Source organism: Crinia signifera, chromosome 4 (assembly GCF_055691185.1).
Source record: "Crinia signifera chromosome 4, ASM5569118v1, whole genome shotgun sequence".
Taxonomy (NCBI): Eukaryota; Metazoa; Chordata; class Amphibia; order Anura; family Myobatrachidae; genus Crinia; species Crinia signifera.
Genome location: NC_139220.1, coordinates 285,780,928 through 285,801,748, shown reverse-complemented (window position 1 = coordinate 285,801,748; position 20,821 = coordinate 285,780,928). Strand labels below are relative to the sequence as shown.

General features: G+C 45.9%; 1 protein-coding gene across 3 annotated transcripts in view; it reads left to right on the top strand.

Annotated features, from left to right (window-relative positions):
* The first annotated feature begins 10,387 nt into the window (after positions 1–10,387).
* The window catches only part of KAT6A (lysine acetyltransferase 6A), a 51,458-nt gene continuing 41,024 nt past the window's right edge, over positions 10,388–20,821 (top strand). Inside the window, exons 1-2 of one of the 3 annotated variants that reach the window (XM_083184881.1) lie at positions 10,388–10,635; positions 12,155–12,959. In XM_083184881.1, coding sequence (XP_083041007.1) covers positions 12,378–12,959 — 582 coding nt within the window. In that variant the 5' untranslated portion in view covers positions 10,388–10,635; positions 12,155–12,377. The remainder of the gene's footprint in view (positions 10,636–12,154; positions 12,960–20,821) is intronic. The other 2 variants (XM_083184880.1, XM_083184879.1) reach the window with 2 other exon arrangements.

Below are 20,821 nucleotides of genomic sequence, written 5' to 3'. Positions count from 1 at the left end.
TTTTGAACGTATTTATTGTATCTGCCGACACCACTTTTCCAGGAAGAGAGTTCCAAAGTTTGACTGCTCTGACCGTAAAGAATTTTTTTCTTTTGAGGGAACGAAATTTTCTTTCCTCTAATCTCAATTCGTGCCCTCACATCCTAGATTCCTTTCTTGCAGTAAAAAGGGTGCTTAAGAGTTCCTTATATTGGCCCCTGATATATTTGTACATGTGGAGCATGTCCCCCCTTAAACATCTCTTCTCTAGTGTAAATAGTCCCAGCTTGCTTAATCTCTCCTCGTAGCTCAAATTCTCCATTCCCTTAATAAGCTTTGTTGCTCTTCTTTGGGTTTTTTCCAATTCTATGATGTGCTTTTTATAGTGTGGGGCCCAGAACTGTACTCCATATTCAAGGTGAGGTCTAACCAATGCCTTGTACAGTGGCATAATCACTTTTGAGTCCCTAGTTTCAATGCCCCTTTTAATACATGCTAGAATTCTGTTGGCCTTTTTTGTTGCAATGTGACATTGAACACTGCACCCCAGCTTATTGTCTATATGGACTCCTAGATCCTTTTCAAGTGCTAAAGTACCTAATGCCTTAGGTTGTAACTTGCACACTGGTTACGTCTCCCGAGATGCATTACCTTGCATTTATCCACACTGAACCTCATCTTCCACTTTTTAGCCCACTCATCTAGCTTGTTAAGATCATTTTGAAGTAAGTTGTGGTGAGCTGCTGTTTTCTGGGAATAGTTAGGAAAACACAGGCGTACCCACGGGTTCTTGAGGATGGTCTGTGACATCAGTGTTAACCACTTACACCTTATTTTAGTAGCAGATTAGTGGAAGCCTCAGAGTAACTCACATTTGCACAGACGGCAAAGTCCTTTTGATGATTCTGGACTTTAGTGGCGTAACAATAGCCACGTGGTAGCGGGGAGGCGCTGTGCAAGTGCGAGCGCTGGGGGTCTGCGGGGCATCAGTGCTGAGGCCGGGACCCACAGATTTACCTGTCTGCTGTATGGGGGGTGGACATTTTGTGATGGTCCATTTTTATATGAGCAGAAACCAGGAGGGGAGCCGGGACTGCAGACAAAATCTGCGGGTCCCTGGCCCGGAAGGAGAGCGGAGGGTAAAGCACGGGGGCATGGGGGGGGGGGGGGGGGCATGGGCGGCTGTGGGGGGGGGGGGGTTAACTTTACTGGGGGGTGCTGCCAAAATTTTTATAGTTACGCCACTGCTGGGCTTATTCCTCACAGTTTACTGTGAATTCTGATATTAGCCATCCATGTTGAATTAGTCCCTTGGCCCAGTGTTTTGTTTAGAAATTGAACTCATAACAATAGCACAATACGGCAGTGATGCTAACGACAAGGTGATTCAAAAGTCTCAGTAAACCCTTTTGTTTCAAAAACTGATTATGAAATGAGAAAACTGAATACTTTAGTAATGTATGGGTGAGGTGGGCTATCTGTAATCTTTTAGGATATGTACCGAACATACCTAAGGTGCCCATACACATTACAATTATTGTATGCAATTTGGACTAGATTGCATCTAGTCCAAATTGCATACAATAATTGTACCATGTATGGGCACCTTTACTGGAGTATTCAGTTTTCCCATTTCCTACAAATTTTTGAATCACCTTGTATTATACCATGCATGTTGCCTAGAACTTTAATGACACAGTGGTCAAATTTCAGGGGGGGGGGGGGGTGTAAATTTCCTAACCATCAGCTTTAGTTTGGTTCCAAAACCCGCCATTACCATATAGATGGTGTATCGGGATGTGAAAAATGTGAATATACAGATTATATCAAAACTCTACATTTTATTGCCTGCTGTATCTGCCAATCAAACTGAATATAATAGAAAATAAATAAGTGTGGAGTCCCACCCAAAACCATAACCAGCCCCAGACATCTTGGACTGGTGTTAGAAAATGGTGGGGTGGACAGTGTGAGATTCCCCATACTTTTCAAAAACCAGTGCTAAGCTGAGCCAGCCGAGGTAATAACGCTATATCATAAAGACAAACAGCTTGGCGTTGTCCTGCCATACAGCCCCAAAACTGGTCAGTCCAGGGCTTCAATCCCTAGAGAAATGAGGACCCCAACCTAAAAATGTTTCTTCCTTCACAAGAACTTCCAGCCCTGTGTTGAAAGCCTCCAGTACTGATAGCCATTGGTCAATTAACAACAGATGACCACCATCAATGGTGCTATTGGTGATTAATATAGTTTTGCACCCATCAGTGGTCATCCCCGTTTAAGAAAAATAGAAGGGGATTAGAAGTTTAATTTAGAGTACAGGGTTAAGCTACAGGGCAGTGCTGAGCGCTTCTGGAAGAAAACACGCTCCCTCACGGATTATCTCCATTTCAAATTCATTCTTTCCTCCTTCAGCTCTGCCCTTGCTCTGGCCAAGGAATCCTACTTTAAGTCCCTCATCCTTTCCCAATCATCCAACCCCCGCAGACTCTTCACCACCTTCAACTCCTTCCTCCCCCCCCCCTCCTCCAGCTCTTCCGTCCTCCATCGTAGCCGCTGATTTTGCTACCTACTTTTCAACCAAAATCTCCTCTCTCAGGACTGCCATCACTGCTGCCATGACCTCACCCTCTCCCTCCTACATCTCCACTCCCCTCCTTCCCACCCCTGTCCTCATTTTACCCCACCACTGCTGCTGAAGTCCATTCTATCCTTTAATCCGCTTCTCCCTCCACCTGCCCACTCGATCCTATCCCCTCAAATATTATTTGTCGTCTCAGTCAGTCGGTCTGCTCTCACCTGGCTCACCTCTTTAATCTTTCCCTATCCTCTGGGATCTTCCCCTCCTCCTTCAAACATGCTCTTGTCTCCCCAATTCTCAAAAAATCAAATCTGGACCCAAACTCTCCATCCAACTACAGGCCCATCTCCCTCCTCCCTTTTGCCTCCAAGCTCCTAGAACGTCTGGCCTATAATCGTCTCCTAAGCCACCTTAATGATAACTCCATTCTAGACCCCCTCCAATCCGCCCTTTACATTCCATTGAAACTGCCCTGACCAAAGTCACTAAGGATCTACTATCGGCTAAATCCAAAGGCCTCTTCTCTATCCTCATCCAGCATGATCTGTCGGCTGCCTTTGAAACTGTTGACCACCCTCTTCTGCTCAACCCCCTCCGCTCCTTTGCCATCACTGGCACGGTCTTCTCCTGGTTCACCTTATACCTCTCCGATCGCTCCTTCTCCATCTCCACTCCGAGCTCCTCCTCTCCTACTACCCAGCAGCCAGTCGGTGTTCCCCACGGGCCAGTCCTTGGCCCTCTCCTATTCTCCCTCTACACCACCTCTCTGGGCACCCTCATCAGCTTCTATGGCTTCCATTACCACCTTTATGCTGATGATACCCTAATCTATCTCTCCTCCCCCCGACCTATCCCCATCACTCCTGTCCAAGGTCTCCCAAATGCCTCATGGCCATCTCAGCCTGGATGACCCAACGCTTCCTGAAACTAAACATGGCTAAAACTGAACTTCTAATCTTCCATCCCCCGAACATCCCCTCTTCTCCCACTATCTCCATCAGCATTGGTGAAACCGAGATCACCTCGACCGACCAAACGTGCTGCCTCTGTGTCATCATTGACTCCTCCCTCTCTTTCACCCCCCACATTCGTGCTCACTCACAGTCTTGCCGCTTTCACATCTCGCGCATCAGACCATTCCTCTCCACTGACGCGACCAAAATTCTCATTCACTCTCTTGTCATCTCCCGCCTTGACTACTGCAACATCCTTCTCTCTGGGCTACCTCTCGCCCCTCTCCAATCCATTATTAACGCTGCTGCTAGGCTCATCTTCCTCTCCCGCCGCTCTACCTCCGCCTCCCCCTCTGTCTATTTCTTCACTGGCTCCCCATTCCTTTCCGGGTTCTCTTTAAATTCCTCACCACCACCGACAAGGCTCTCTCCTCCTCCACCGCTCCTTACCTCTCTTCACTGATTCCTCTTCGCTCTGCCGCCGACTGACCTCTCACCTAATCACCTCCTCACACTCCCGTGTCCAACACTTCTCTCGCGCTGCCCCCCTGCACTGGAACAACCTCCCGCCACCCATCAGGCTTTCTGATTCCCTTATCTACTTCAAGCGCTCCCTCAAAACCCACTTCTTCCGATTAGCCTTCCTAACCTCCTAACCTCTTTTGCTCCTCCTATCCTGCCTACCCTACCCCTCCATCCGTTCCTACTTATCCTTTTGTTTTTCGTTCGTCCACCCACCTCCTTTTAGTCTGTTAACTCATGAGTAGGGCCCTCCTTCCTCACGTACTCATCCTACCTCTTTACCTCACCAGTGCTCCTGCCCGGTTCTTCCCTTCCACACCTACTTCAGAATTTATGCTGATTTTAGTTCTACCAGCTACCCTATTTATGCTGTATTTTATCAACACACCCTGTACGTTACCGTGTACTTTGTTTTTTGTTTGCTATGTACGGACACTTTGTGGCGCCTTATAAATAAACGTACTACTAAGCTTTGTGTCCCCTGCCTTGGAAAATAAATATGAAACATTACTGACATGCAGCCAGCAATGGCAGAGAATCATCAGATCTCAGGCATCGATAGAAAAACCATCTGTGGCAAACCTTTAGGCATGTTAGACAGAAACGTAACACTCCTGCCACAGTCAGCTCCCTGAAATACAGGGTCAAAAGCAGACAAGTCTGAAGTTGCAATGATAGCACTTTTTAAAAAAGTTTGAGGTCATCCAGACAATTTCGTGATTAAGATGAAATTCATTTTTGTTAATTAAATGTTTTGCAAAATGAATACAACATTTAGTCAAGACATTGGCAAGGTTAGAAATAATGATTTTTAGGTACTCTTTACTTAGAAGGGCGCCCACGATTTTGATCGTGGGCATCGTTAGTAAAAAATCTCGGGCATCTCGGGCATTGAATGCACTAAAAAATCGGGTGCGATCAACCGACGAGATGCCCGAGATTTCCCATAGGGAACAATGTTAAATGTCTCAATTGACCCAATTTTCCTGTTCAATGCCTCAATTGACCCGATTTTTCCATAGGAAACAATGTTAAATGGGCCACAGAGGCCAAATAGGCACCCTGAAGTGTATAATGGCCACCCGAATTGTTAACGCCACCCCACGATCAACGTCAACCCGATGCGTGGCGAGCGCAGCGAGCCCGCGAGGGGCGGCGGTACGCGTCCTACGACCTTTTCATACCCCCACTATCCACTTCGGCGTGGAGTTGAGAATAGAAAGTGTGGCGAGCGCAGCGAGCCACCGAGCCCGAAGCGTGGCGAGCGTAGCGAGCCCCGCGAGGGTACGCGGACAGCTGTGAAGCCCGCGAGGGGACGCGGATACCTGTGAAGGTATCCGCGTCCCCTCACGGGGCTCGCTGCGCTCTCCGCGCTTCGGGCTCGGTGGCTCGCTGCGCTCGCCACACTTTCTATTCTCAACTCCACGCCGACGTGGATAGTGGGGGTATGAAAAGGTCGTAGGACGCGTACCGCCGCCCCTCGCGGGCTCGCTGCGCTCGCCACGCTTCGGGTTGACGTTGATCGTGGGGTGGCGTTAACAATTCGGGTGGCCATTATTCAGGGTGCCTATTTGGCCTCTGTGGCCCATTTAACATCGCATCGCACCTGATTTTTTAGTGCATTCAATGCCCGAGATGGCCGAGATGGGCGCCCTTCTAAGTAAAGAGTACCGATTTTTATTTGAAATAATAACTTTGTCCTTTAAACTTTGTTTTCGGCAAATAAGGTTCCTTTTGCAGCAATTGCAGCATTGCAGACCTTTGGCATTCTAGCTGTTAATTTGTTGAGGTAATCTGAAGAAATTTCATCCCAAACTTCCTGAAGCACCTCCCACAAATTGGATTGGCTTGATGGGCACTTCTAGAGTACAGGTCAAACTGCTCCCACAACAGCTCAATGGGGTTGAAATCTGGTGAATACCAGTTGCCTGTTTCTTCCCTAAATAGCTCTTGCATTAATTAGAGGTGTGCTTTGTGTTTTTATTCTGTTGGAGGAGGAAACTGGTTCCAATCAAGCGCTGTCCACAGGATATGACATGGCATTGCAAAATGAAGCGAGAGCCTTCCTTATTCAAAATCCCTTTGACCTTGTAAAAAATCTTCCACTTTTACCAGCACCAAAGCAGCCACAGACCATCACATTACCTCCAACATGTTTGACATATTGGGTGAGATTTAATAGGATGAGAGATTCAGAAAGTGAGAGATTTGGTAAGAAATCTCCAGGTTTTTAAAGCGGCAATCACTTACAATTCAAAATCAAACTGATTTTGCAGTGTAAATGATTGCCGCTTTAAAAAAACTGGAGATTTCTTCCCAAATCTCTCACTTTCTGAATCTCTCATCCTATTAAATCTCACCCATGATGTCAGGCACTCTTCCAGCATATTTTCACTTGTTTTGTGTCTCACAAATGTTCTTCTGTGATATAAACACCACAAACTTTGATTTGTCTGACCATAACACTTTTTTCCAATCTTTCTCTGTCCAATGTCTGTGTTCTTTTGCCCATATACATCTTTTTCTATATTGGCCAGTCTCAGATAGGGTTTTTTTCTTTGCTGTTTCACTGTAGACGTCAACACTGGTGTTTTGCGGGTACCATTTAATGAAGCTGCCAGTTGAGGACCTGTGAGGCATCTATTTCTCAATCTAGAGACTCTAATGTACTTGTCTTCTTGCTCAGTTGTGCACTGGGGCCTCCCACTTCTCTTTCTACTCTAGTTAGAGCCTGTTCTCTTAAGGGAGTAGAACACACCGTTGTAGGAAATGTTCAGTTTCTTGGCTGCGCTCGTCACACTTTACAAATTCAACTCCACGCTGATAAGGATAGTGTTGGTATGAACAAGTCGGGATGACGCGTACCGCTGACATGGATAGTGGGGGTGTGCTAAATCACACCGCGGATCATGCAAATCATATGCAAATATTGCATGTGATTTACATATGATTTGCATATGATGCGATCCGCAGGGAAGTGCCGCCGTGAAACTACACAAGTACCTAAAGTTCTCTTTCTCTAGTCATTTTGAGAGTATAATCGAACCCACTAATGTAATGCTCCAGATACTCAACTAGCTCAAAGAAAGACCAGTTTTAGAGCTTGTCTAAAGCTGAGTACACACCTAAAGATTAATCTTTCCAACCTATCTGTTGGGTACAAAACCCTTGAAATTTATGTGAGCAAAAAAACAATACAAAAGTTGCTTCCAAAGACTCAAAAACAGACAACGGTTAGTCAGACAAATTGGTTAAATCAATCTGATTTAACAGATTTATACACTCAACTGTTTTTGACTGTTTTCCAGGATTTGGGAGCAAATATTTGATTGTCATTTGCTCCCATACATTTCCAGGTTTTTGTTCCCACCAGATAGATTGGACACATAAATATTTAGGTATGTACCCAGCCGAACAAGAAAACCCATTTCAGCTGTGCTAACATAATTGCACAAGGGTTTTCTAATCATCCATTAGTTTTCTAATGTGATTATCAAACACAATGTACCATTAGAACATTGGAGTGACGGTTGCTGGAAATGGGCCTCTATACACTATGTAGATATTCCTTTAAAAAACAGACGTTTGCAGCTAGTATAGTCATTCACCGCATTAATAATGTATAGAGGGGGTTATTCTGGTTGTTTCATTCGGATGTGAATTTGCATACTTGGGAGTCAACCAAACCCCGCCTTGCGAATAGTGGCCTGGCCTGCAGGGGAACACCCACATCATTCGATGGTTGCCAACCATTGAGTGATGTGCAACGTGCACGCAGATCTAAGGTTGCTCAGAGCAACCTTAGATATGCTTTTTCCTAATCTACATTTGGATGTAAGACGTGCCTCTAAGATGTAGCAGTACATGTCCGTGCTTCTAGGTGCCACCTTCGCAATCTCCCTGACAGGCTTTTTCAAAAGTAGGCAAGTATGGCCTGGGCCCCATCACAATTATGACCCACTTTCATATACTTCTATCAGTGATTTCTGGGCATAGGGCCTGATTCAGACCCGATCGCTCATCTGCAAAGCTGCAGATGACTGTGAGCATATAGCCACCGCCCAGACAGAAAGAAAACCCACCCCTTGTAAACCTGCGAATGGATTGTTATACGCTATGTACCCACAAATCCATATTCAATCATACCTCTCAACTTTCCCTATATCCGTGGGACAGTCATGATTTTTGGTGACTATCCCGCATCCCGCCCGGGGCCAATAGTGTCCCGTGGTGGGGGGGGGGGGGGGGGGGGGGGGCAGTTCGAAGTCCTGAGGAGCTCTGAGAGTGCTGGCCATTCCCCCCCCCCCCCCCAGTGGCAAAACGGGGCATGGCTTCATGGTTGCAGACATTTCCGTGAAGCCATGCCCCTTTACCTGATACCACGCCCCTTTTTGGGACCCAGCGTGGCAGTACCATGCTGGCTTCCCGATTTGTATTGCTCAATGTTGGGAGGGAGGTATGTGCATTTCATGAATCATTTAATGATTTTTCCAGTTTGTGCAATTGTGAGTAAAAGTGCATACACGCTGGACGTTTTTACCTCGCTTGTCTGCACAGCGGTGATCGCTAAAATCGATAAGCGATTTTACCACTGCCCTGTGATTTTTGCCACTGTGAACGTCTTTCAATTGCAGGACGCTATGAAAAGTCTTTGAGTCTGCTGGTAATAACAGATGAACAGTGGTCATCTGCTCATACACACTGGATGGTTTCTGAGCTGAAAGCAGCTCAAACTGTGAAATTGAGCTGCTTACAGATCAAAATTTCCCAGTGTATATGGGCCTTAAGTCTGACCCTTCCACAGCTCTGCGACTGAGACAAGGCCAGAGCTGACATCACACAGCCTCCATTAAAATGCCTGGACACGTCTGCGTTTTTTTCATACACTCCCAGAAAACATTCGGTTACCTGCCCCAAACGTCACCTTCCTGTCAGTCAAGCTACGGCAGCTTTGTGTTTACAATCCATAGGCATTTTCTATCACTATGTCCCCTCACGCATGTGCAATGCACATGGTATGAATGTGCAGTCATTCGATAGTCGCTCGATCTGCAAATTTGCTGATCAGCGATAAACTCTGAATTAGACCCATAGCCCCAACGTTTCGTGATTTGCCAATGGAAACTTTCTGAGCTTGGAAATGTCATCAGTTTTCCATATTGACCAATGAGTAATGTACAATGCCATTTAAACAGTATGTTCCTAGTTTCCTACACTCCCGAAATATCTGGGAGATAGGGCTGTAGTGCATGTGTCATGACCAGATGCAAATCCTTAGTAGCAAACTGACTGGAAATAGTTTTAAAGTATTCCTGACAGCATACAGTGGCAGCTTTTGGCTGGCATTACATGCTGGGACTTCTTGTACTACAAACAACAGGTTTCCAGGTCCTTCTGTAAATACATCATTGTAAGTATGTTGTGGGGACATTTTGCTGCCGAGTCCCACAGTCTGCTCGTGTCATGGTAACCCAGTGTGAGGCAGTGCTGCACTTTCCTGCATTCTAATTACTCCTTAGCAATAAAAGTTGATTTCTAAACTCCAGAGAATACGAACAGATGGTAAAACAATGCATGTACCAAGCACAGTGGCAGGGATGGTAGCGGGCAGTGTAATGCTGATGGCCAATACTGGGAAACAGGGACATTTCCAACATAAAACTGCCACTCTTGGAAATTGGTGCCAGTCAGCAAAATACCAAAGTATTATTTCTGATAAAGGCATGAAAAAATATCTGAGAAGCTTACATATGAAGGTGCTGTGCATAATGGTGTATCTATAACAACCCCAGCCTTATGTCTGAGAGGAGAACACTGAAAGGTGGTGGCATATACCTTTCTCCCTGGCTCTAAACACACTAATATGCAAATACGTCTTGTTTGCATACTAATATTAAGGATAGCTTGCATATGCATGAAGGGAGGGGTTATGTGGGGTAACATTGCAAGTATAAGGGAAAGAATGGGTTAATAAGATGGACGCCTTTTGTTTTGCCCACAACTGACATGGCTACTTCGGCAGCCCTGCCCGTTATTGGTCACATGGTTTCGCCCGCTAACCCGAGCGCCTTTTTCCCCAGACCGCTCTTTCCCATCAGCAAATGCGAGCTGCTATTCCACTCACGTCCGCTCCTCCCTCTCTGACTCACTGAATCCGTCCAACAACAACCACACGACCCCGCCCGCCGATGACGTAGTACAACCAATCAGCACTCAGTTTCAGCCGCCGTTCCTTGACTGGTTTTCTCCCTGACCTGCTGTACTCGCAGCTCCGCCCTGATGTAGCAGAGACCGGTTTACATGCACTGAGGATACGCCCACAACGTGAAATACACACAACAACTCCGCCCCTTGTTCCGGCTGTTCCACTCACCTCCCGCTGCGTGTTCCTGCGCTGTTCTGTCTTTTTGTGTGTTGTCCCGCCGCGCTGTTTCACTGACCTGTCTGTACGCCCCCCGCGCTCTTCTAAGCAACTGTCCGTCCACCCACCGCGCTGTTCCCAGCTTTGCCATACCTCCCCAGGTTTCAGCTTTCAAGATGGCCGCTGCATCAGCCCGGGGTGTCTCCGCGCTCCGTCGCTGCTGCCTCCTGGGACTCCCGGTAAGAGATCACCCTCATCTCGCTCTTTCACCGTTTATTTCCGACTACTGCTTCTCCCGGTGTTACGGTGGCTGTCTCTCTAAGCGCCCGGCTCCACCCAGTGCCGCCTTCCGACCTCTTGCCAGGCCCTGGCCTAAGGCCTACACCGCCAAAGCGAGCCGCGGACTTGCGTACATTCTGAGGCCGGCTAAGGGAGCAGTGGCTCCGGCTGATGTAGGGCATAAGATACGACTGTCTGTATCGTTCTGCTGCAGGGTGTAATTATGTGCAGTGGCCGTTACATGACTGGTGTGCCGCTGTATGCATCTGCCATGTCCCCAGACTGGGCATGCTGCTCCATAAGGTGACACTGAGTATTATATAGTGTATGTGTTACAGACTATTGTGTCTGAGCAGCTCCTAATTCCTCAGTGTATGTACACATGCTGCTGAGCAGCGCTGTACACACAGCCCATAATGCCCACACAGCAGCTCTGTGTTTGTATACAGCACTGGCAACATGTGACTCTCCTGGAACTATAAGTCCCAGCATATCCTGCTATAGTATGCTGAAACTTGCAGTTCCTATAGTAGCTCTATGGTTACACACTACCAATGTTTGCATATATGGTGAATTAGAAAATGATACGTCTGAGCCTCATCCCACTGACTTTAATGTCATTCTTGTGTTGTCTTGCTGCATGTGTGCTGTATGGTATCATTTTGCAATAGTGTTTGCGTAGGTGTCTGATTAACAAAGCCAAACTGTTTTGGTCCATTTTTCGTTTTTTAATCATTTATATGATCTTGATGTAGACCTGAATGTGTATCCTCACTGTAGATGACAGTATGTTACAGTGCTGTGGTGCAGGTCAGTGATGTTATTGTGGTGAATGTTTATTCTCATATTGAGACAAGGTACCGGTAGCACCGTACAGGGGTTATAGATCACAGCCTCATGCTTATGTGTGTGGTGAGTAACAGGTGCCTCTATAAAGAAGCATTGTTACCTGCTATATGATTTTATTGCACCATCTTGTTATTGGCTGTATGGATATTTTAACGCTCGTCAATTTTGGAGAAATTGTTTCATTCCACATCGTTCACTATTTGGTTTGGGTTTATTAGCAAAACTTTGTTCCTAGATAAAATAGAAACAAAGAATTTGATGTCGGATAAGAAAGCCTTGGCCCAACTAGTCTGCCAGGATCACAACTTGTCGGTGATCTTCATGTCGGTTTTTGTGTTTACATCGGCTCACACACTGTAAGTAGGATACTTGCACACAAAATTCACATTGCTTTCAAAGTAGGCTTAATTTTCATCCTGTACAATAACATGGTATAGTAGGTTGTCACTAATGACATGGTAATGTGTTTTTGTTTTTTCTTTCTCTATTACTTTGTGTCTAACTCCATTATGTTAGTAGATTGAGGCAATATTTTTGCTGGTAATGTGTGTTTAAAAAAATAAAGAAGTTTGCTCCTGAATAGAAGTGGTATTTATTAAATCTTTTAACCAACTTCCTTTCTTTTCTCAGGTTTGAGACCGTCAGTCACATTGTTCGTCACCTGGTATAACAGAAGTCTTCCAGGTTATATTCTGTCCTGTACTTTGCCACAACATACCAAGACTTCTAGACTTTGGTACAACTAGCGTGACGGGAGCTTGGTGTTTGCTATGGTGAGCCAGCCTGCGGGCAGCGCCAGCCTCCTTTCCTCCCTCCAGGACCAAGGCTAAACCTCTATGGATATACAGTCATCATGGTGAAGTTGGCAAATCCTTTGTATACGCAATGGATCCTGGAGGCCATCAGGAAGGTGAAGAAACAGAAGCAGCGCCCATCAGAAGAGCGCGTCTGCAATGCTGTGTCCACTTCGCATGGCCTTGATCGCCACACTGTCTTGGAGCAGCTGGAACTCAGTGTTAAGGATGGAACAGTGCTTAAGGTTACCAACAAAGGGCAGAACTCCTACAAGGACCCTGATAACCCAGGCCGCTTGTCACTACCTAAGACTGGTAGGAGCCCAGGGCGACCAGAGGGTGTGGACTGGCACCGGCTCTTGAGAAAGGCATTAGAAGGGCTCTCTGAGCCAGGGGGCTCTTCTCTGAAGAGCATTGAACGCTTTCTGCGGAGTCAGCGGGATGTTGGGACAGCCTTTGGTGCAGCTTCAGCTTTCCATCAACAGCTAAGGCTTGCAGTTAAGCGAGCACTGGGCCATGGGAGAATTGTAAAGGATGGTTCGCTGTACAAACTGAATTCCAAGCAGTCAGAGGGCAAGCAGGGATGGGAATCGTTGGCCTCTCTTCCACCAGTGTGTCTACTGTCTCACGAAAAAGACAAGGTGAGTAAATGCCTATTTGCCGGTTTAGAGCTCCTGCAAAAGAGCATTTCCTGAATGGTGGCACCATTTTTCTGACTTCATCTACATGCTGTGTATATCATTTAGGTACCTATCACTGCAAGCACATGTCGCTACTAGGTTCTCAAAATGACATTTAAAGTTGATTATTTTTGCACAACATACAATGAAGCGGCTGAACCAATTGTAGCCAGTAATATTACGGTTGGTTCTTGGCAAATTGGTTGACCCCTTAATTGTGCAGCCCAGAAAATGGATTACTCCACATCAGAAATAAACTTTCTGAACCTCTGGCATTACTAATTCTGGGAAAAACTCACTACGATTACCTGGGTGAACACCCACATAATTGTACAGTGTAGGCAGTTGATGATCTAAAAATATCAATCGGTTGGGCAGGCCCGATAGTCCAGCATGTTGCAGTTGCAAGTCGGCCGCATTGGGCAGTGCATGCACTGCAGATGCCACCTGACTGACACAGCGTTCCTTCTCAGCTGAGGAACTGGGAGATGTCCCCACCTCAGGGGAAGAACAGATATATTGTGGCCATACATGGTGTGATTTCAGTTAATGCCTATGAAATCTGAGTTTCAGGCTGGCAAGCATTTTATCTGGCTTTATTTGCCTAGCATTATTCAGCAGTGCTCCTCATAGTAATTCGTGCCGACCCAAGCTTCATTTTTATTTTGGAAAGCGAATCTAAGATTTTGGTGCCTCCAAAATCTTAAAGGTTCAGCATGCGACAAAGGTGTGTCACAAAAAATGGTGTGGTTTCGCAAGGAAGTGTTTTGGTTAACCAAAAGTTCGCCCAAGGGTATATGAAGATAGTGGGAGGCTGGGGTGACTGAGATAGCGGGTGACAGGGAGATGGTGGACAGAGTGATAGCAAGTGACTAAATTGACTGGGGAGGCAGAGATAGCGGGTGGCTGGGGTGATGAAAGGTGTGTGTATACATATATAATATGTGTGTGTGTCTGTCTATAGATATAGGAGTTTATTAAAGTGCATAAAGATTCTAATTCATTTTTATGCACTGTAATGAAACTTCTATTTTAATTCTAATAGTGGTTTTCTCTTTAAATTGCACACTGACATATGAGCAACTTGGGACAAGTTTGGAGACCTGAGACGAGATCACGGTGATTATTGATCAGCACACTTATATATTTTGGTACTTGTATACCTTCACGGCTCCCATCACATGCCATATGTAGTGGCATGCGATGCGATTTTACCGGGTTTTTATGCATTTTTGATAAAAATCGCATCGCATGCGATGTCATTTTTCACTGAAATTATGGACATGAGTTGAAATCATGTAAAATGCACCCCAAATGTAATTTTTCACACTGTACCACCCCCACTATCAACGCCAACCCGAAGCGTGGCGAGCGCCGGCGGTACGCGTCCTACGACCTTTTCATACCCCCACTATCCACGTCGGCGTGGAGTTGAGAATATAAAGTGTGGCGAGCCACCGAGCCCGAAGTGTGGCGAGCGCACGCGGATACCTTCACAGGTATCCGTGTCCCCTCGCGGGCTTCACAGGTATCAGTGTCCCCTCGCGGGGCTCGCTACGCTTCGGGCTCGGTGGCTTGCTGCGCTTGCCACACTTTCTATTCTCAACTCCACGCCGACGTGGATAGTGGGGGTATGAAATGGCCGTAGGACGCGTACCGCCGCCCCTCGCGGACTCGCTGCGCTCGTCACGCTTTGGGTTGGCGTTGATAGTGGGGGTGGTGCAGTGTGAAAAATGACATTTGGGGTGCATTTTACATGATTTCAACTCATGTCCATAATTTCAGTGAAAAATGACATCGCATCGCATGCGATGCGATTTTTCCCTGTATGATGCCCATAGTGGGAGCCGTGATACTACACAAGTACCTATATTTTTTACACGGTACGAACACTATCATTAAGCCACTGTGAAAACACAAATCTAGAGATCTCCATCCCTGGCTGCTGGATGCCACTGTTCCTGCTCCTGTCTGTGCCCGGTGCCACAGCAGCAGGCACTTCTGCCAGCTCTGTCTGTTGCCCTCCCGATCTGTCCTAGCCACCTGTTGTATGGCTCTGGGATGTGGGAGCAGGCAGGTGGACAGAGGCAGGCACAGGCGGGCTGACATGATGTACCATTGGTCGGGCGGTGAAGGTGCCCTTGCGTGATGGAGCCATACGTGACTGCGTCACCTGACTAATGTGCCAGCCAGCCCTTATGGTAATGACCATATAAGGCATTTGTAACCCCCTTTTCCACTGCCACCATAACCCAGGTTATTGATTGGGGTACTTGAGTCTCGCAGCTGTGCGTAAAAGGGTCTCTGAAAAACATCCTGGGTCCAGTTTCCCGGGAATCCAACCCTGGAGGTGCTAAAAGCATGTTCTCTGGCGCTTAGAGATGATGTCATCTCCATGCCTCAGCAGAGAGAAGATCCACCAGTAACTTGGTTCCAGTCTGCAGTGTAAATGGGGTTTAAAACCACTCGGAAATGGCTTAAAACCATGATCAATTACCTGGGTTGGATAACCGTTTTTGGTGGAAAAGTTGTGTTCGTAACCTTGGGGGTCGATTCAATACGATCCCACAACTATTGTAATCGGCGTGCCGCTAATTCCGACTAGGACGGATGCGAGCAGAAATCCAGTAAAACTAGGGAGGCCATGCGGTTTTAAGCCCTAACGTTGCGCAAACAGCATTGCCGAGGGGCACTTAAGTTGGAAGGTATCCAGTCCCTGGATCGGCAATGTCTAGAATGACAATCACTAGGTCAACCACTATTGGTTGACAATGACCAGGATGACACAAGCTTAAGGTCAACATGCACATGGTTGACATTCAAAATGTGCAGCGAGGCACCGTGCCCAAAGCATGGCGAGCGCAGTGGTACACTTATACTGTGCCCATGATGACCTATGTCAACATAGACACCCAAAAAACATGAAAACTTGTGTCGACCACTTACATGTCGACCTTAACTTTGTGTCGATTTTCTGTCACTGTAGAAACCAAATTGGAAAATGACCGTTCTCACGACAAAACACCTGCGAGTACTGGCAATCTCCAACGTAGCAGTGTGCTGATTAGACTGGCTCCCTCCCAGCACTGTTCACTGCAGCCACTTCATCCTGTCTATCATCTTATAGGATGCAATAGAAAAAAATAACTCACATCTGATTGGTTGCTATGGGCAACATCCCCCTTTTTGCTTCTAGAAGTTTAAGTTAATTTGCCCCTGGGTGTGTATGGGGTGTAAATGCACCAAAGGGCAAGTTGTATTGACTTCAATCCACCTATTACACCAGCATCTAATTCTGTTGTTGGAAATGCTGTCAAATCCTTAATGATGTATTTTGGTGTTGTTGATTTTTGATATTTCCCTTTGGCTGGATGGGTCATAATTCAATTGGACTGAGAGCTGTCAGACTTGGTGGTCCATCAGTTTTTGTACAGGTGCCAGATGAGTCACCGACAGTCTGGATTCCGATGGTCATTTCTGCAACATCGGTACTCCGACAGTATCCCGACAGTCGGAATCCCAACTTACACAGGCTATTTTCCCTTGTGGGGGTCCACGACCCCCATAAAGGTGTATAGAATAGGTGGCGAGGGCCCGCAGCATTGCGTAAGGGGCTTGAATGCACTCGTCCCCCTGTCGGGCTCCTGGCAGTCTGGATTCCCATGTTGTAGAATCCCAACTGTCGGTCTGTTATACCATACCCAACTGATGTACCTTCACTAACAATGTGAAACTGTATCCTCTGAATTTATTAGTGGGAGGGAATCTAGTGTTGTTTTTTTAATTTTTATTTTTTTATTTTTTTTTTTTATTTTTTTTTTATCGCAGTCACTAACTAAAGTCACAAGCACCGTTCATGAGTTTGGTTGGACCTTTTCAGCTTTTTGTGACTAATCCCTGTGTCTTTTGGTGCAAAATGGGATAAGTTCTGGGCGCTCGCGAACAAATAAATGATTGGCTTATGTCAGGGCTCGACAAAATCCGGTCGCGATGGCGACCATATTCTGCTTCCCGTCTACCATATTTTCTTTGGCAAGAGAGGAAGCAGAATCTGGTCATGGGTCTGCGTTGCCCAAGTTCAAAACGCACCCGGTTGTATCACATCACATGCGTTTGGAACTAAGGGGTAGATTTATGAAGGGAGGAGAAGTGATAAAGTGCCTGGTACTTTATCACCGGCCAATCAGCTCCTGACTATTAAGGTACAGGCTGGGTTTAAAAAGGGACAGTCAGAAGCTGATTGGCCAGTGATAAAGTACCAGGTACTTTATCACTTCTCCTCCCTTATCACTGCTTCATCTACCCCTGTATGTGATGCGATTTAAATAAACTGTATGGTGCACATGGCACCGTGTATAGGCACCCATAAGCTTGTCTGGCTCCTACACTTTCATCCTGGCTCCTAGTTTTTTTTTTAAAATTGTCAACCCCTGGCTTATATTCATGTAGCTGTGGCTACAAAAAAAAAGCAGTTGAATTCACTCCTTAGAAGTATAAATATGTTGAGCTATGATTGTGGGCCAACATACATTTATCTGACAAACATAAACATATTGGTGCCTTGTTTCCAGACATATGTTAAGCAATGCTGTCTCTATCTCCATGGCAACTGCCTCCTACTATCTGTTGCTCCTAGTATTGACAAGTTTATGTAACAAGTTTTATATGTTTAAAGGTACAAATGAAGGTTCCCGGCATTGGGTCCATCGTGTAAGGAAATAAATCCTGCTATAGTGAAGGTCCAGCAAACAGTATTGGTGTTTTTATAAGGAATTGGTCTATTTACTATGGATTTTTAGTACACTGACTTATGTGGGGGATGTAATCACTCTTGTAGCCTTTAACTACAGTGTGATGTGACTTATGGCTCTCCATAGTCTGGATTTATGTCCATGGGGGCAACTTGCATTAAATGCATTGCTTGTCCACTAGGTGGAAGTACCTTTCAGCCAGGGATGCATACGAGGTTTTCTTGTTTATCCGTGTTGCCATCGGATGGGGCACAGTTCTGTTTTGAATGCCAGAGCATCTCGGGGCTACATGATTGAGGATGATAAATTATAGAGCGATCTATCTAGTTACGTACAGCAGGGTATGTGTATGACTTGACTAAGCTGCAGCTAACAATCAGAGCTTGTCTGTTGTACATGCTTTATCATTTGAATGGTAGATGAAGGCAAAACAATTATTTAAAAGTTGGAATCCTCATTTTATAGATTGTGTTTTTTTGTGTGTGTGTGTGTGTGTGTGTGTCCCTGCCACTTCTTATCCAATAAAACTGAACTTTTATGTTGGCGATCTCCGGGAACATACAGAATATGGAGATGTAGACAGCAGTTAGTGGATATTTCTCCCGCACCCCATGTCTGTATCCTAATTCATGATCTGCTCTGGGCTATGATAATCTAAATTTTGGTTTGATCAGGTAGCTGTACCTGGCAGCGAGTGGAAGGTGGTGGTCTAGAAGACCCCTAGAAAAGATGGAGATATATCTCCTTTTTTTTTTTTTTTTTGCCCATTGGCGTTACTCTCTGTAAAAATTCTGTTTTTAAAATCAATAAAGCTCCTGTAGCGCAATGCTAGGAAAATCAGAAGTTGTTACCGAGTTGTAGGGTTCCTCCCGTTAGCGGATTATCTGGAAAATGTTAGTGCTTACTATATTCTTGGTGCTAATGGTACATGTGCTGTACAAGTCTGTTTTGGGGTAATATCAACCATAAGGATCTTTCTGTGGCACTGCCTCAAGACAGGCTGAGACACCTGAAGCCTGTTGGGTACATTCGGGAAACTTAGTGTCCCAAAATAGTGTGCTGTAAGTATAATGCCATAATGTTCTATATAGCCCTGTGACATTTCTGTTGGAGTTTTGTTGCAATGTACTTCAGTCCATAGCACTAGATTGCTAGTAACGGCGAGAGATGGGGACATCCCTTGTAGGCCCTGATGTTAATAGCCTGCTGGCAACAGCGAGACTTGCTACAATATAGCCACTAGATTTTAATGTGAAACACTTAAAATAAACGCAATATGGCACAAAGGATTGGAGGGAATCCAAGCCAACGATCATCTGTCTGCTCCTTAGTAAATCTACACCTTGTAGTTGATTTGTCTATTTATTAATTGTATGTGATCTTTTGACAGTTCTTTTCACCTAGGTTAGTGGGCGAATGTCTTTTTAATATATCTTCCTGCTCCTAGATCTGACTGACATACGCTGTATAATGACACCAGACTGATGTAGCTAGCCTGTCTCTCTGTTTATCTGAATGCACGGTACTTGTGTATTATAGCGGCGCCCCCGATGTACATCGCGCAATGTTTTTATCGCATTGCATGCCATGCACCCGATGGCATGCGATGCGATTTTTGCCCCCTATGCGATGAAACATTGTATAAGCACCCTAAAGGGTGCTTTTAAGCACCCAAATGGGTACTTACAATGTGAAATGCACCCCCACACTATAAACGTGAACCCGAAGCGTGGCGAGCGCAGCGAGCCCGCGGGGGGGCGGCGGTACGCGTCCTCCGACCTTTTCATACCCCCACTATCCACGTCGGCGTGGAGTTGAGAATAGAAAGTGTGGCGAGCGCAGCGAGGGGACGCGGATACCTGTGAAGCCCACAAGGGGATGCCGATACCTGCACTCGCCACACTTCCTATTCTCAACTCCACGCCGACGTGGATTTTGGTGGTATGAAAAGGTCGGAGGACGCGTACCGCCGCCCCTCGCGGGCTCGCAGCGCTCGCCACGCTTCGGGTTCACATTTATAGTGGGGGTGCATTTCACATTGTAAGCACACATTAGGTTGCTTATACAATTTATAATCGCATCGCATGGCATTGTATGCCATACACAATGTCATACAATTTTAAAATTGTATGACATTGTACAATATTGCGTCGCATCGCATACCTTATGGTATGCGATGCGACGGGCGTCGCTATAATACACAAGTACCGAATGCACTAATCTTAAATACCACTGGATGCTTTTTTGTGCAGTTTTCACTATTTATGTAGTGCAATTCTCGAGGAAGATTTAGGTATATTAACCATCAGCCTATCCCATATGGCAGCTGAGCAATAACTATTCTAGTGAATCCATTTTATCATTGACGTGTGCCATGCACGCTCGAGGCTCAGCTTGTGCGTCAGTATATAAAGCGGGGAGGAATGCGGTGCTCTACCATACACCCATGCAAGGCTGGGTTGCTAGTATTATATAAGTTGAAGTGTATATCGTGATAATTAAGCAAATATACTTTTGGAGAGATTTGGAGATGTAAAGAGAGCGGGATAGAAATATCTGCAGATAAGAACCACTTGGCCCATCTAGCCTGTGCTGGGTCACATTGCAGAAGTGTTGGCAGATCTGAAGGTGGACCCATGTCGAGTTGGCAGTGCCGTTATGGCTTGGCAATGAACAAATCATTCCCCTATTAAAGATGGTCTGAACTGTCTGCCCTATGCAATCTTTAGGTACACATTGGACACATGAGCACCAATCCCAAAGGGAAAAACGTTTCAGAAATTAAAACACTTAGGAGGTCTAATTTTTGTAAGGGGACATTTATTCTTTCCTTTTCTATTGTCTCCCAGAATGCTCATAATGGGAGGCATATGGTGATTTTGGGTGGGGCCTTGAATCTCACTCCGTTTGTTTTCCTATTTGCTGTTGGCAGGTATTTCCACAGCCAGTTTCCCGCCAATAGAGGAAGATACTGAGCGTACAGCACAAGTGTTCTTGTGTGTTACTGGGCTGACATGTTCTAGGGATGTCATGGATGGCCCATGAGACTGAAAGCATTTACTGCTGGCACAT